The 17484-nt window shown below is 45.6% G+C and overlaps 1 protein-coding gene across 1 annotated transcript; it reads left to right on the forward strand.

The window, feature by feature from the left end:
• Positions 1-4670: 4670 nt before the first annotated feature.
• ca14 (carbonic anhydrase XIV) lies at positions 4671-17365 on the forward strand. The gene is made up of 10 exons (XM_076279633.1): positions 4671-4845; positions 5625-5770; positions 10281-10376; positions 10611-10677; positions 11285-11442; positions 12115-12241; positions 14905-14928; positions 15315-15399; positions 15725-15778; positions 17269-17365. The coding sequence occupies exons 1-10, from the start codon at positions 4671-4673 to the stop codon at positions 17363-17365; spliced, it is 1029 nt and encodes a 342-aa protein (XP_076135748.1).
• Positions 17366-17484: the final 119 nt, after the last annotated feature.

Raw genomic sequence — 17484 nt, forward strand, 5'->3', positions numbered from 1 at the left:
ATGGAAAGAGAGAGAGAGAAACAGAGAGAGAGATGGAGGTGGAGAGACAGAGAGAGAGATGGAAAGAGAGAGAGAGACAGAGAGAGAGAGAGATGGAGAGAGAGAGAGAAACAGAGAGAGAGATGGAGGTGGAGAGACAGAGAGAGAGATGGAAAGAGAGAGAGACAGAGAGAGAGAGATGGAGAGGAAGAGAGAGAGATGGAGATGGAGAGAGAGAGAAACAGAGATGGAGAGAGAGAGAGAGAAACAGAGAGAGAGATGGAGGTGGAGAGACAGAGAGAGAGATGGAAAGAGAGAGAGAGATGGAGATGGAGAGAGAGAGAAAGAGAGAGAGAGATGGAGGTGGAGAGACAGAGAGAGATGGAAAGAGAGAGAGAGAGACAGACAGAGAGAGAGATGGAGAGGAAGAGAGAGAGATGGAGATGGAGAGAGAGAGAAAGAGAGGAGGCAAGGGAAGAGTATAGCACCACTAGAGTGCTACAGATGGCACAAGTGTTGAAAATAGTGTGAGAAAGGGTGAATGTGTGGGCATGTGTGGTGTGTGTGTGTGTGTGTGTGTGTGTGTGTGTGTGTGTGTGTGTGTGTGTGTGTGTGTGTGTGTGTGTGTGTGTGTGAAAGAGATGCAATTGATAGGATGACGACAATCTGAAAAGCAGCAGGACATTGTACTCCCTGGCACGGATTACATGTGTGTGCGTGCGCATGCCTGCATGCATGTGTGTGTGTGATGCTCAATGCTTGGATTGTGCCCCTCATACACACCTCATTATGGGCCTCTGATATAAGGGCCATACAGCAGAGAGCACATGTGACTGAGATTACAGGGCCTCTGAATGGGAGTGCTTTACAGTCTCTGTGTGTTGTGCCACACAAGCACACACACATATACAGTATCACACACACACACACACACACACACACACACACACACACACACACACACACACACACACACACACACAGGCACACACAAATACACAAACACATACATTACATACACACACGCACATGCAGGCACATACAAATACACACACACACACACACACACACACATTATGTACATACACACGCAAACAGACAGGCACATGCATACATTTCATACACACACACACACATTCTGACACACACACATACTTTACATACACACGGACACACACAGGCACACAAACACACACATGTATGCATTACATACACACGCACACACAGGGACACAAACACACACATGTATGCATTACATACAGTACACACGCACACACACATGCACACACACACAAACACACATGCACATACATTACATACACACACACACACACACACACACACACACACACACACACACACACACACACACACTCACTCACTCACGCACACACAGAGTCCAGCCTGGCCTGGGGCAGGTTAAATACCTGCTCTGTTGTTTCTGGAAATTTGGCAAAGTCTCTTGTAAAGAGTTCGTAGAAATTATAAATCATAAACGCTCCCTCCTCCCTTGTACCCTCCTCCCTTACACACACACACACACACACACACACACACACACACACACACACACACACACACACACACACACAAACACACATACACACTTATCACCCATACACACATACACACTTTGACTTTGAAGAGGGTGGAAGCTCTTAGCCTTTCTCTCACCACAGGGTGAGTCACTGGGTCTCGTCCATTGGTGGTTAGTGGAACCACAAATGATGTAACTCACAAGGGTGAATTGTCATTCCAAGACGACAAAACCAACCTTTCTGTAGGCTAGTGCGACCATATCTGCCCTTACAGAAATTTCAGGTTTCTGGCAAACAGTTGCCGCAAATTTGTGGCAAGGTCATATTTCACATGCAAATTAGGTTTTTGGCAAACAGTTGCAGTTAACTTTTGGCAATGTTGCAGCAACTTTGCAGCAATGTCATTATGCAAATTAGGTTTGTCACTTTGCCATTTTGGCGAAGTGTAGTGGCAAATCCCTGGTGAACACATTTGCCCCTAGTGGCAAACTTCTAATTTGCTGGAACTTTTTCTAACTTTGCTGGAAGTTTGCCTCTAGCGACCAACATTGGCAAACTTCTGGCAATATTTTCTAGTGAACTCATTTGTTTCCCTCAAATCACCCACAAGTTTTCTGCAAATCTGCCGCAAACATTTAATTTTTGTAAGGGTGGACTCTTTTCTCGTCCACTGGAAACATGGCTGTGCCTGTGGGGCCTAAAGCATGTCTAGTGCATTTACATAAAGGCAAATTCTTATGCACTTCTAGATAGTGAGGATGCTTTGCCATTACTTTGTTGTTTGCTTTGTATACTTTGCTATATTGTGTTTTGCTTCATGTGAATGGTGTTCATTCATTTTCGTTGGTGTTGCATCATTTGTGTGTTTGGTGAGGTTCTGAGGATGGAGCTTGTGTGCTGTTCGTGTTTTACTCCTACTCCATATGAGTGGTGTTGTGTGTGATAATGTGGGATCTGTGTGTTGCACCATGTGTTAAGAGTTAACGTTTACATTTAGCTTTGAGCTCAGGATGTGTCATGTTATGTATTTTATGGGTGGTGAGGTTGCAGTGCCTGCGTTTGTAGACTGATGCATGTGTATGTATATGATGTGTATTATGTGCGTTTTGTAGCGTCCCCTATGTGCTCATCTTTGGAGGGCAGTGTGTGAGAGGTGGAATGTCAGCCATGGGAAACTGTGCCCCACTGTTGTCATGGGGATTACCGTGGCAACAGCAGGGGATCTGTGGGACAAAGTTTTTTTCTTTTTTGAGGGCTAGTGAGATGGGGGCATCATGCCGTGTGTGTGTGTGTGTGTGTGTGTGTGTGTGCTTGATAATCCTTATGAAATCAACATGGTGCCTTTCGAAGTCTTCTGCTACATTCTCTCTCTCTTTCTGTCTTTGTTCAAGTATAAGTTTCAAGTTCATCTTAACAAATCAAAAGAATGGTTTCTTACAGTAGGCTACAACACATAAACTATGTGACACTTATAGAAATGTCAGCAAATCAATCCAGGATAGATTTATATTAGTTATATTATATAGATACTTTTTTCTGGATGGTCTTACTCAGTGTCACGTGATGCCCACTGCGCCCTCTTTTTCACTCCCTTTCACTAACGCAGTTGGCCCGCCTATTCATTCAACGCCATAATGAGTCTGTGATTCTGTCTCTCCCTCTCTCTCTCTCTCTCGGTCTCTTCATTCTTCCGCGAGGACCCCTTGTTCTTTTCACAATCCAATTATTTTGGGGAGGTTTTTGTGTGTGTGTTTGTGTGTGTGTGTGTGTGTGTGTGCGAGTGTTGATGGGTTGCTCTCGGCCACCTCATCAGGCATGCATGACTAAGCTCTGAGCTAACACCATTCTATACACACACACACACACACACACACACACACACACATAGACACTGACCAGCGCTTGAATACCAATTAACTCTCTGAAATGCATCTGGAAATGCACTGAGAAATGCTTATCAGAGAGAAAGAGAATGATCATTATGGAATTAAATTTTGTCTGTGCTATAAGTATATGAAATTAAATCATGTAGGCCTAAGCATGTTAAGATGAGAGATAACCTGTACGTTTATTATACCTAATGATTTTAAATGGACTCAGTAGTGATAAGTTCTCAGTAGTGATAGTATAAGTTCAACATTAAATGTGTTGTGCATCTGTGAAAGTAACTATAGCAGAGGGGTTGATGAAGTAGTCAGCTGAAATGTTCCCTTTTCAGTTGCTGATTCCAGGACCCATCAGAATCATTAGATCACCAACTAGCCTGGTGATCACCAGACCGCTTCTCAAATCTCTATGGAGATTGACAGTGGGTCTGGAAAGGCTTAATTTATTTACAACTTCCAGGGGCATAACCCTGGAACTTAACATAACTGGAACATAACTTAAACATTAAAGTCTTACCAAATCATTTCAGAAGTGCAGCAATCAAATCTTTCTTGTAGACAAAGGTTTTAAATGCAGTTGTTTATTCAATTCCTAAGAAAATACACGCCCATATCTGTTTAACCCTGTCGCCATCAGCGCAGCCATTGATTGTGTTGAATGAACTGCTCTATCTGTCATACAAAGCCTACATCATGCTGGATAAATGATTATGATTGGTGCCAGGGTTTTTGGAACATTGGAATTGGGTGTCAATGGCCTCCTTGCCAGACTGACCTGTAAATTCAAATGTGTTAACAGGTTCGTCTTCCCAGGGTTTTCCCAGGCTAATCATCATCATTATGGCAAATTTTACCAAACAAAACCAGAAACACACTGATGTAATGTACTGCCCTGATACACACTTTGGAGGTGACCATGACGTAGAGCTAGCTGGCCTTGGCCTGATAAACACACTTGTTTTCCCTCCTGATCTGTTCACCTTTGACCTCTGACTTCTGATAGCAGTTGACTCCTAGATTCGTTCCACATTCAGATCCAATCTAGATCCACAACGTGTAATCTACCAGGCCATAATCTACCCTATCATATTGTGTGAGATTTAATAGATGTAGGTTCACATGTTATCTTTATGTTTCTATGTGTATTTTATTTAACATTAAATTTATTTTTTTCTTTTGGGGTTTTTAGCTTTTGGATGTCACAACGAGTTATGTGTAAAAAAAGTAAAGTTGCTCCCTTGGCCCACCTCCTCCTCCTCCAGGTCAGATGGGTCAGCCGCAGTGGTCGGAGTTCTTTCCTGACTGCGGCGGGTCGGGTCAGTCCCCCATCAACGTGGACTCAGCCCAGACCAAGTTCGAGCCCAGGCTGCCAGCGATCCGGCCGCTGGGCTACAGCCAGCACAGCAACGAGCCCTTCACCCTCTCCAACAACGGCCACACGGGTAAGAACAGTGGGACACCACAGCAGGTTCTAGAGCAGTGGGACGCCACAGCAGGTTCTAGAGCAGAGGGACGCCACAGCAGATTCTAGAGCAGTGGGACACCACAGCAGGTTCTAGAGCAGAGGGACGCCACAGCAGGTTCTAGAGCAGTGGGACACCACAGCAGGTTCTAGAGCAGAGGGACGCCATAGCAGGTTCTAGAGCAGTGGGACGCCACAGCAGGTTCACATGGGTAAGAGCAGTGGGACACCACAGCAGGTTCTAGAGCAGTGGGACGCCACAGCAGGTTCTAGAGCAGTAGGTTCTAGAGCAGTGCGATGCCACAGCAGGTTCTAGAGCAGAGGGATGCCACAGCAGGTTCTAGAGGGATGCCACAGCAGGTTCTAGAGCAGAGGGATGCCACAGCAGGTTCTAGAGCAGAGGGATGCCACAGCAGGTTCTAGAGCAGAGGGATGCCACAGCAGGTTCTGGTCCTGGGCCGCTGAGTCTCCTCTGCACAGTATGGCACTGGACCGGACCCACATAGCAGCATTGCCTAGAACCGTTCTGGCCAGAGTCTAACATTAATGCTTATGTTTGTACTTTCAGTTTACCATACTCTATTTCAGTTTACATTGCTGAATTAATATGTGACCATTATCTTTTACATGGTTTTACATTATTGGGACAGCCTATTATCTATTATCAGCCTATATCCTACATTGATGACTGACATTCAGTGGACACTTTCTGGGACCTGTCTAAAAACATGCCCCCCCTCCCCCTCCCCTCCCCCCCAGTGGTGATGCCCTTACCCAGCTGGATGGGCATAGGCGGGTTGCCATGGCAATTCAGTGCGGTCCAGCTCCACCTACACTGGGGCAACGGGGCGAGTGTGGCGACAGGCAGTGAACACACCATCAATGGACGCAGCACTGCAGCCGAGGTGAGTGTGTGTGTGTGTGTGTGTGTGTGTGTGTGTGTGTCTGTGATCGGAACTCGCTCGATGCCATCATTCAACCCAACCGTGACTCATATCACTAGTATTCTCAGAGACTTTTGAGGCTAATAGGAGACACAGCACTCAAAAAATCCTCCATAGACATGAATGGGGTTAGTTTGTAACACCAATATGGCAGTTGTCTACACATATCCCACCCCTTCCACGGCCAAAAGTCGAGGTTGGTGTTGTGAAGCCTTGAGCATGTGCAGTTCTGCCCAAAATAGATGCCCAATAAGTGCCCAAAGTGCATTGCAATATGGCCGCCAAGTGAAGGGACTTGTCTAAAAGGACTTTGGTATTATTAAAGAGAAAATGATGCCCTACCTGCAACCCCAACCCGATTATTGAGATTGTTGATATCAATTAATAGCCTGTTAAAACAAGCCTCAATAAGCTTATAGGCATAGGCTACCAATGAATCACAGCCCACTCCGTTAAATTTGGTCTGACCTGTTCTAGGCTACTTTTAACTTCATTCATGCGGACGGCCGGGGCGTCAAGCGGACCGTCTACACAGCTGGGAAGGGTGGCCGGGGCGCCAGGCAGGTAGTCTAGGCCTCTTGGGCAGCTGGAGGCCAAACATTTCAGACCAACATAGTCGCGCTGGAGGGCGGCCTGGCCTCGGTACTGGGATCCGTACAGGCGTCCGGCCAGACCTCAGTGAAGGACTCACAGTGAAGACTCACAGAAAGACTCACAGTGAACAGATGGAACATGAGGGCTTAAATATACAGGGTAACAAGACACAGGTGAAGATGATGAAACAATAGACCTCTGAAGTTCGTCTACAAAAAAGAACCAAAACGGCCATCTTTGCCCATATAAGGAGATCCGGTTGTTAATTGAAGCTAACTACCTATGGCAAGTTGCATTGCAAGTTAGCTCTGGGGTAGCAAAAATCTAAGTGTGCCGCCTTCACGTACCGGAGATCACAGTATCCACTCGAAGGCAGAGCATTTCAGACTTTTTCATCCCCGCGAGAGTTTAACAGGTGCGATAATTTAAAATCCCCATGTTATTTTCCCATAGGAAAAATCGCCAGATACCAGATGTAAAAGATGGCAGCTTTTTTGCAGGCGAACTTCAGAGGTCTGTAATCAGGAAATTGAACTCAAAATCAGGTGACGGGCAGACACAGGAAAAACAAGGAACAGGAAGCACATGAACAGGCCACACAAAGGAGTACATGGCACAAGACACAGGAAGTAAACATAGGAGACACAGGAAGTTAACATAGGAGACACAGTGGAAGACAGAACACGATAGGACAAAAGCCTTATGGCCTATGCAGACTATGCGATTTCAGCCCGATTTTGCCATGATTTTGTCGTAGCCAACCAATTTCCAGTGACGTGCCCGAATATGAAAGGTCGGTAACGACGCCAAAGAAGTAACGTGTCCCAGGATTTATTGTCCACGACTCCACGACCAAAAGTCTAGCATGTCAGAATTTTTGAGGAATCTCCTATGACTCTCGTGTTGACACCATATACTGTATAGGTTGACACTGACACTATGCCACGAGTAGGCTACGATAGGCTACATGATCTTGTAATGTGGCCAGTCTCCTCTGATCGTCTCTGATCATCTAGTCTGACATGGTCAATCGTAAAAGACCATCGTGGTAGACAAAAAAATTGTAATCTGCATAGGCCATTACAGTGAGAGTGCATATAAGTATGTATATCATGTCTGTCTGTCATTGCAAACATGAAACATGAGTGCTCATCACAACGAGCACTAGTGAATAAACCAAACTTGGCACTTTCTTGGGTTCAGTTTCTGTTTGCCTAAAGTCTCATTAAGCAAAAGTGCCCAATTGGATCTCCTGAAATCAGTCACCATTTAATGGAACAACAAAATGCCAGTCTAGACCTCCAAACAATGCTGTTATGCAAAGCTGCTTTCAGTCCAGTTACACACCAAAAACAAAGTGTTAATTCAGTGTCTAATTCAGGTTAATTACAACCCAGAATTGCAAACAGATTACTCTGACATGCCTTCTGTTGTTATGGAATTTTACTGACCTTTCCAATGGTTCCCTGTCGTATTTCTAATTCTGCTTTCCCCTGGTGCTTTCTCTCTCTCACACACACAGACACACACACACACACACACATACAGACTCACACAAACATTCATAAAAGCATGTACATGCACACACACACACACACACACACATACACACACACAAACATTCATAAAATCATGTACATGCACACATACACACACATACACATGCACACACACACACAGAGGAGAGCAGGTGGAGTGGAACAGAGTAGCTTACCGTGGTCTAATGTCTGACTGTGTCCCATGGGGGTTCTCTACCGGTTCCCCTCAGGGAGCAGGAACACAGAACTGCTCCTCTGACCCACTCCCATCTGTGAAGATCTGAGAAAAGAGAGAGAGAGAGAGAGAGAGAGAGAGAGAGAGGGAAAGAGAGAGAAAGAAACATAGAAAGAGTGAGGGTGGAAAAATTGAGTGCAAAGGTAAAAGAAGAAGGAAGAGGACAGGAGAGGAGAGAGAGGAGAGTGGAAGGAGAAAGAAACAGAGAGAATGTGTGTGTGTGTGTGTGTGTGTGTGTGTGTGTGTGTGTGTGTGTGACAGAGAGAGAGAGCCTTTAGAGATACTTTCTTTAGTCATGCCAATAAAGCACCATTTGATTTGATTTGATTTGATTTGAGAAAGAGAGAGGGGGTGGGGTGTGGCAACAGTAGGATCACTTCCTGGTTTCATGGTGTGGTTAAACTGACATGAGACATGATCACACGGTGTGTGAGAGAGACCTGAGCAGATTGGACCTGCGGTAAAAGAGAGAAGCAACAAAGAGCGATACAATAGCAAGGTTGATATTTACCCAGGTCTTTCCATTCATACTGAAATTGACCTTGGCCTTCAGACCCACCTCTGTGGGCACAGTGTTGCTGTAAGTCGGTAAAACTCCCTCCCCACATGTTAAGAGATGTGCTAGCGTCAGATGCTAGCTCCCTCCCCACATGTTAAGAGACGTGCTAGCATCAGATGCTAGCTCCCTCCCCACATGTAAAGAGACGTGCTAGCGTCAGATGCTAGCTCCCTCCCCACATAGATAGATAGATAGATACTTTATTGATCCCTAGGTTAAGAGACGAGCTAGCGTCAGATGCTAGCATCCATGGGCTTTGACCTCCATGCTATCGCACCCTTCTCCCAGTTCCACAGGTCACCCTGGCACATGACAGAACTGGGCACATTCATGGGAAAATGTGTAGGCTAAGATCTGTAAAGATTAGGAATTGGACAGCAGGGCCTACATATGGCAGTGACCACCCAGTGGGACAGCAGACAGCAACCATCTGATGGATGAGAGGGAGCGACAGAGAGAGATAAAAGGAAAAGAAAGGATGCAGGAAGGATAAAAGGAAGAGGGAGGAAGGAGGGAGAGGGATTGGCGAGAGATCTGAGATGCTGTCCATCTGTTATTACACAGGTATGCCAAAGCAGAGGGAGGCAGAAGGGCAAGAGAGGAGAGAAGGGAAAAGAAAGAAGAGAAAATGTAATGAAAGGAATGCAGATGAGGAAAGGAAGAGGAGGAGATAAGATAGATATTTGCATGACAGTGGAGTCTTTTAAGACACATTCAGACTAGCAGTGATGTAGTGATGAGACACCATGGAATGGTAATGACATTCACTGTAGTGATGTCTGTTGGCAATGTGAAATGTTGCATGACAAAGCCAAGCCTAATCTCAACTTTTTGAGGTAACAGGTGGTTGCCAATGAGCAAATCCCTGGTTTTACCCTTTACCCCCCCCTTCTCTCTCTCACTTCCCCCTCTGTTTCTCTTTCTCTCCAGGTCCCCCCCCCCCCAGTATGTCCCCCACCCTGTGTCTCTTTCCCCTTCTGCCCCCCCCTCTCTGTCTCTCCCTCTCTGTCAGTCTCTCTCTCTTTCTCTGTCAGTCTCTCTCCCCCTCTCTGTCTGTCTGTATCTCTCCCTCTGTCTCTCTCTCTTTCTGTCAGTCTCTCTCTCCCTCTCTGTCAGTCTCTCTTTCTCTATCAGTCTCTCTCTCCCTCTCTGTCAGTCTCTATCTCCCCCTCTCCCTCTCTCTCTCTCTTTTTCTCCCTTTCCTTCACCTCTCTCTTCTGGGCCACTGTGAATGCCATGACTCAGCAAGACTCTTTCTCCTAATTCTCTCTGTTTGCTGTCGTTCATTCTCTCCTTTTTTGTTTCTCTCTGGCTAACATTCTGTGTGTCCTGCTTCTCACTCTTTCACACTTTCCCACTTTGCTGCAAACACAGAAAAACTTTCGCCATTTCATCCAGATACAATACGAGGGATTTTCAGATTAGGAAAGAACACAGACACACTCACATTTTCACTGATACTAACACACATACACACACAAACACACACATATAAACACACTGGTAACCACTCTAATGGTTCTATGGTTCTCTTGATCTCCTCAGCTCCACATTGTCCACTATAACTCCGAGTTGTATGAGAATATCTCCATGGCGATGACTCAGCGGGATGGTCTGGCGGTCCTGGGAGTTCTCATGGAGGTGTGTTCACAAACCCAGCATTCACCTTCACTCTTAAACTCCATTCTGAAGGATCTCTGTGGCTCTGTTTGTCAGAATATTTGATTTGTATGATTCTAATCCAACATTTACCTGTGCTGTTATCTTTCTATAATCTGTCTGCTTAGTTACCAGCTGTTCCGGAGTGTTCCAGTGCTTGAGAGCACTTCCTCTCTCTGTTACCATGGTTATATGAATGATGCTTTCCCTTCACAGGTCGGTGAGGAAACAAACCAGGCATACGCCAACATCATCAACTACCTGAGCAGAATAAGGCATGCAGGTGTGCTACAGAGTTGTCATGGAAACAGCACCCAACTGGACCTCACAGATCCCAACACCTAGTGCACATTTATGAGCAATTACGAAAAGTATATTTATCAAGCATAATGGCCTGTAATGAAAATGATAACATTTCTGAGTCAGTGGAACTGAAAAAATAACTCACTCACTTATCCATTTGGCTGACACTTCAGTTGCTTCAGGGCCAGTCACACAGGGCAACTCAGTGCCATGCTCAAGGGCACCGTGGCAACTCAGTGCCATGCTCAAGGGCACAGGGGCAACTCAGTGCCATGCTCAAGGGCACCGTGGCAACTCAGTGCCATGCTCAAGGGCACAGCAGTGGCATCCAGGAATCAAACCCACAACTCTATCTAGCTACTACATGCTAACCCAGCTCCTTATCCACAATACCACCACCATCCAATCATATGCCGAATATCATAATGGAAATTATTAGGCCAGTGACTTAAATGATCTGACCCTAATTTTGCATTCCAATGATATGTCAAAAAACGCCCCCCATCTAAATATTTATTTTGAAACATTTCTGTCTACGTTGGAGCCACTAATCAGTGGTGCTTCCCTGTTGGCCGTCTCTCTGGTAGGTGACAAAGTGACTATCCCTGCGTTCGACATCCAGACCCTGCTGCCCAAAGACCTGCGGAGCTACTATCGCTACAACGGCTCTTTGACCACCCCGCCCTGCTACCAGAGCGTCCTCTGGACCGTCTTCCAGGAGACTGTCAAACTGTCTCTGCCCCAGGTGAGGAAGGGTGGGGTGGTGGGGGGAAAGAGGAGAGGAAAGGAGAGGAGGGGAGAAAAGGAGAGAAAAACGACAGGAAAGGAAAAGAGACTGAGAGGAAAGAGCTCTAGGACACATTTAAGGAAAGTACAGAGTGGGGAGATATTCTGCTAAACAAATCATCACTATTGATTCTTTGCTAGCTTTGCTCTTTCATATCCTATCCTTGTAAGCTCTTATGCACGGCTCTCTCCTCTTCTCTTTCCTCTTCCCATCTCCCCTGCCCTCTCTTCTTCTCTTCTCCCCTGCCCTCTCCTCTCTTCCTTTTCATCTTCTCCACTCTTCTATCTCCTCCACTCTTCCCTCTCTCCTCCCCTGGCCTCTCCTCTCTTCTCCTCCACTCTTCCTCTCCTCTTCTCCTCTCCTCCCTCTCCTTTTTTCCTCTCCTCTCCTCCACTCTTCCCTCTTTTCTACTCTTCCTCTCCTCTCCTCCTCTCTTCCATCTCCTCCACTCTTCCCTCTCTCCTCCCCTGGCCTCTCCTCTCTTCACTACTCTTCCTCTCCTCTTCTCCTCTCCTCCTTTCCTCTCCTCTCCTCCACTCTTCCCTCTTCTCCACTCTTCCTCTCCTCTCCTCCTCTCTTCCTCTCCTCTCCTCTCCTCCACTCTCCTCCTCTCCTCCACCCTGTCCTCAGCTGGTGAAGCTGGAGACGCTGCTGTACTCCACAGAAGAGGGGAGCTCTGATCCCTTGGTGCTCCAGGACAACTATCGTGCCACCCAGCCACTCAACCAGAGGGTGGTCCTCGCCTCCTTCAAACACAGTCAGTAGAAATGTACCACACAGCACCCTCCAATGGAGGGAGACAGACACAGACAACGAGAAGAAAAGTAAACTGCAGAGGCGGAGAGAGAGAGAGAGAGAGAGAGAGAGAGAGAGAGAGAAAGAGACAGAGAAAAGGAAGAAGAGGAGGATAGGACTTATTGCCATGAAACTGCATTGTACCTCAGAAAAACAGTATAACTGCAGTTTTTTTGTCCCATAACTGCAGTCATTTTTTGTAAGGGTTGTCCTGTAATAACAACAGCTCTCCCTTACCGAATGGTGCACTTATCTAAGCTACACCAGGGTTTGCACGATGCAGGAACTACTTTTCAGACTATTACACTAAAGCGCTTACAGCTATGCACTCTATATGTGCAGCGGGTTTCCACACAATTACCAACATTGTACACACCGGACTAATTGCATTATTGCAACAAGCTGACTTTAGTGTGAAGCACCAAATGAACTATAGACCCTTTCAAGAGAGTTCCATTATCAGCATCATAGTTGGCCCCACAAGGCTTCCATTTTAACATTCCATATGTTATCTTAATGCAGAGGAAGTAGATTGGGAACCAAATAGAACGTTCAAGCATTGTTTTTGTTTTTATTGTTAAAAGGGTCTATAGCATTGTTGCTGTTCAAAACAAATCAACAGCCACAGTTTTCCTGCATGCTCAGTTTGTAGGGCTCTCATGCCAAAGCTGTAAGTGACATGTGACACGTTTACAGATTTGCTGCCAGTCAGACTGCGGTCATGCCCAACCACCATCATAATTGGCACCTGGGAATATCATGCCAACCAACCAATGAGAGGGCACCCTTTACTGAATGCACTGGCCCATTCTATACATTCAACCATACAGACCAGCCTTTTGTTTACTAACATTCCATGGCGTGAGCCTTAGCTGGTGGCAGTTTGACAATTACGACAGTGTTTTGTTACCCTGGAAATCCAGAGTTCTCACGAGAGCACAATTTGAATTGTCTCTGCGAGACACTCTGGCAATAAGTAAAGATGCACGTTACTTTTACCCCTTGCATCACGAGGAACCAATCACATCGGTGTATCTGATATAGGCGGGCCAGAGGCGAGCTGATGATGACAGCGCTGCAACGAATCAGTCAGTAAACATTGGTTGTAGTGGTATCCAATTGCGTCGAAAGTCCGGAATCAGTCAGTAAACATTGGTCGTAGTGTTATACAATTTCGTGCAGTGAGATTTTCAAATGCATGCTTGGCGCCGCCCCTCGAGTTGGGCCATTACATTAGTCATGGCCACACCCTTAATCTTCCTAAATTACGAGGGTCTGGAATCTCCAGGCTAGTGTTTTCTATCGTGTTAACTTCATATAAACTTCACATGATCTATCAGATATGTATTATACCATCTGTCTACAGTAATAGTGCTTTGCACCTGCAATTTAAAATAGAATTGTAACGAGTTAACAAATCCTCAGACAAACCCATATTTCCCTATGGGTAGTACGTTACCAGCGCTCATCTTGATCATGTTGATAAGAATGTATTTAGTAGTATGTGACCTCTATAGCGTAAAAAGACCATGATAGAAAACATACAGTTATTTAACAAACAAGTTATAAGCATCTTGCATTTATCTGAACGAGAGCCAACAATCTTTTGCCACTAGCCACCGACAGGGAAGTACATTTATCTATAGGCCTATGGAAGAGGGGAACAATTTAAAATCCTTATGGCATTCCAGAACTCATAAAAAAAGAGTACCAAAGGTGTCACAAGAAATCTCAAAAACAAAAGTAGCCATTAGACCTTAGTCCTTAGACGGTACCTTAGAGTCACACAGAGAACGCAGTTTCATCACAGGGATGGTGGAGGAGAAAAGGAGGAGGGAAGAGTGAGAGAGAGATGGCAGGATAAGGGGGGTCTGGGGGTGCATGCAGAGAGTATGGGAGTGAGGGAGAGAGAGAAAGAGAGAGAAAGAGAGAGAAGCTAGGGCTAGGGCTAGGGCTGAGCTATTTGTTTATGTGTTGGATCATTAGTTTCTGAAAACCTCTTTTCATGAACACAGCCACCATTGTTGTTACGTGGGTCAGAGAAAAAGAAAGAACGGCACAAAAAACGAGGTGAGAGAGAAAGCGAGAGAGAAGGAGAGCGAGGGTGAAAGAGAGCGAGAGAGAGAAAGAGAGAGAGAGGGAGGGTGAGAGAGAGAAAGAGAGAGAGGGGGAGAGAGAAAGAGAGAGAGCGAGAGAGAGAGAGAGGGTGAGGGGGAGAGAGTGAGAGAGAGAGGGTGAGGGAGAGAGGGTGAGGGAGAGAGGGTGAGAGAGAGAGGAGTAAACTCTGAGAGGAGAGGAGAAAAGAGAGTGAGTGCCATCAGTGCTACATGACAGATGAAGAAGAGCACAGTGTACAGTGTAACATAGATGACCACACGCACACACATACACATGCAAGCACGCACGCACGCAAGCTAGCTCGCACGCACGCATACACACACACACACACAGAGATGAAGTAGAGCACAGTGTACAGTGCAACGTAGATGACCACACACACACACACACACACACACACACACAGACATATTCCGGCATTATCATGATAATTATCCTGTTACTGTTATGTCTCTCCTACTTTACAACCACATCGCTAACTGTATTCCCTTATACTTTCATTCCCAGCAGGGGTCAAAGTCTACAATGCAGGTAGGTTTTTTAGTCCTGTGGTATATTTGTAAAAAGTACTACTGTGTGGCATTTCATTCTAAAGTATTAACAAATGATTATCATTTCTTTTTTATGTTTTCCCCCCTGCACTGTAATCCCATATCCCTTGCTTTCCTTGCACTGTAATACCCTCTCTCACTGTAATACCCTCTCTCACTGTAATCCTCTCTCGCTGTAATCCTCTATCTCTCACTGTAATCCTCTATCTCTCGCTGTAATCCTCTATCACTCGCTGTAATCCTCTATCTCTCGCTGTAATCCTCTATCTCTCGCTGTAATCCCCTATCTCTCACTGTAATCCTCTATCTCTCACTGTAATCCTCTATCTCTTGAAGTAATCCCCTATCTCTCACTCTCCCTATCAGGTGAAATTGCAGCGATAGTGATGGGATCACTGTGTGGATGCGTGGGCCTTGCTGTGATCGTTCGCTTCATAATAAAGACCATACGGTAAGTTCGAAGTAAATCTGATGTCACGTCTCCCTCAGTTTTACTTCTACCAACCCTGGCACGGACTTGCTACCATTTTAGTCGACTGATCCTGGCATGGCATAGTTGGTAATGATCACAAACTGTAGGGCTATGTGAATTAAGGACAACATTTCTTTTGAGTTTGATTGTGCTGCAGCTGATTTTCATTTCAGCCTAAATCCTATTTTGATCCGTTTCTCATGATTGATTGGTTGATTTTGTGTTATGATTTTTGCCTTTGTGTTCTGGTCATGTGATTGCGCGTGCATTAGTCATGTGATTTTGTCTCCTGGTCACATGACAGCTCCACGTCCAGCTGGGACGTCCTCCCCAGCGTCAGGCCAGCGCCCTCATCCAGGTCCTTCTTTGATTCATGACCTATGACCCCTAATACCCTAATCGACCCTAACACTGACATAAACAATAATAACAATAACAACAACTGACAGCTTTACTTTTTTTTTATTCATGTAAAAGACGAGTCCAAAGCTTTATGTTTATGGTTAAGGTGTAAGGGATTTTTACCCTTCAGGTTAAAGCTGCAGTTGGCAAGATTTTTTTGATCATATTCACTGAAACCGACACTATGCTCCGACAGAACAACATAAATCAGCTGGTTTTAGAAAAAAACCCGCACATCTACCTCCACCTAGAGCCTGTTATTTGTTTAGCAAAAATCCACAGCTCCCGGTTCTTCTGGTCCAATCAGAGCAGGGCTGTGTGAGATCTGACTGTGAATCGCATTCTGGTGCGCACTGACGAGCACAAACTCAATGAGAGGGTGGTAGTGGGGGAGGGGCATGAGAGTTGTAAACATTCAAAAAAGTCCCCTCAATCTGTCAGACTTGCCAACTGCAGCTTTAAGGTTAGGTTCTATTTGGCTATTTCTTATTAATGGCATTGAAAGACAACAAGCTGGCTTTCCTGAACCACAGCTTAGCAAAACACCCGTTCATGGCTGCTGCTTGTTTGGATTGGTTAGGACAGGCGGTGTGCCAACTTTTCATCTGAACTCATCAGAAGTACCTGTGATATGGTGAACACATCTAATTGAACTTATTAAGAGCATATTCAGTATACTGCAGTCAATCATGGGGTGAAGCAGGGGGTAATGCAGTAGAGGAAGGCCTGAGGAACAGAATATAAGTCTCTAAGTTGTCTCTCCCCTATGTCTATCCAAGTACAGATTACTAGTACCCATCCTAACTCACCCTACTCCTACTGACCACTCAAGACCCCCCAATCTCAGCAGTTCCCATGAACTCCAGATCACATGTTTCTCCTCAGAGAAAATCCCAAACACACCAATCCCTTGACCCCCCCACCCCACCCCACCCCACCCCACCAGGGTTCCTCCGCTCACCCTGCCATACGTGTACTAGGTCACGTATGGACGCTACTGACCTGCAGTCACCTCTCCTCTAGGCCAGCTGTACCACTAACAGGCTAATCACTCTTCCCTAGTCTCTGATTAGGAAATGAAAGCTCTTAACACAGCAGGGTTTTTGTGGCTGGCAGATAAAGAAACTGTAAACCACTTCCTCCTTGTTTCATTACTTTTCTGTCCACACTCTTTCATCATTTCACTTTCATGTGTTTGTGTAAATACCTGCCACCTGCTCTGTTTATACAAAGAGATCTCAACCGAGGGTGAAACCATTCAGAAAAACTGTCTACAACAAACTACAGCAGGTGAAATCAGAACAGTGTATAGGCTCTGTGTGAAATAATGCGACAGCACCACCTGCTGGTGAATAGTTGAAATTACTTTTAAAGGAGCCTAGGGATCCCAAACACAGTCAGATGGACTAGAGTGACTTACATGGTGTCTCGTGTTTCCCTCTGCAGAAGTAAAGATATGGAGAAGGCACTGAAGCAAGACATGGCTTTAAAGACAGCCACCGAGTCCAGCAAATCAGCAGAGCCCACTCAGTCTGAACCCTGAACTTTGACCTCTCACCCTCACCACATCTTTCTTGCTCTGTGCATGATCCAGAGCCCTCCTTCTTTTATCTCTTCATCCTCCATTTCTCTCTCGGTTTCTATCAACCAAGTCTATATATA

This window comes from Alosa pseudoharengus, unplaced genomic scaffold (genome assembly GCF_046254945.1).
Source record: "Alosa pseudoharengus isolate Yale_2024_CS ecotype anadromous, Long Island Sound unplaced genomic scaffold, YU_APseudo_1.1 YU_APseudo_1.1_scf_12, whole genome shotgun sequence".
NCBI lineage: Eukaryota > Metazoa > Chordata > Actinopteri > Clupeiformes > Clupeidae > Alosa > Alosa pseudoharengus.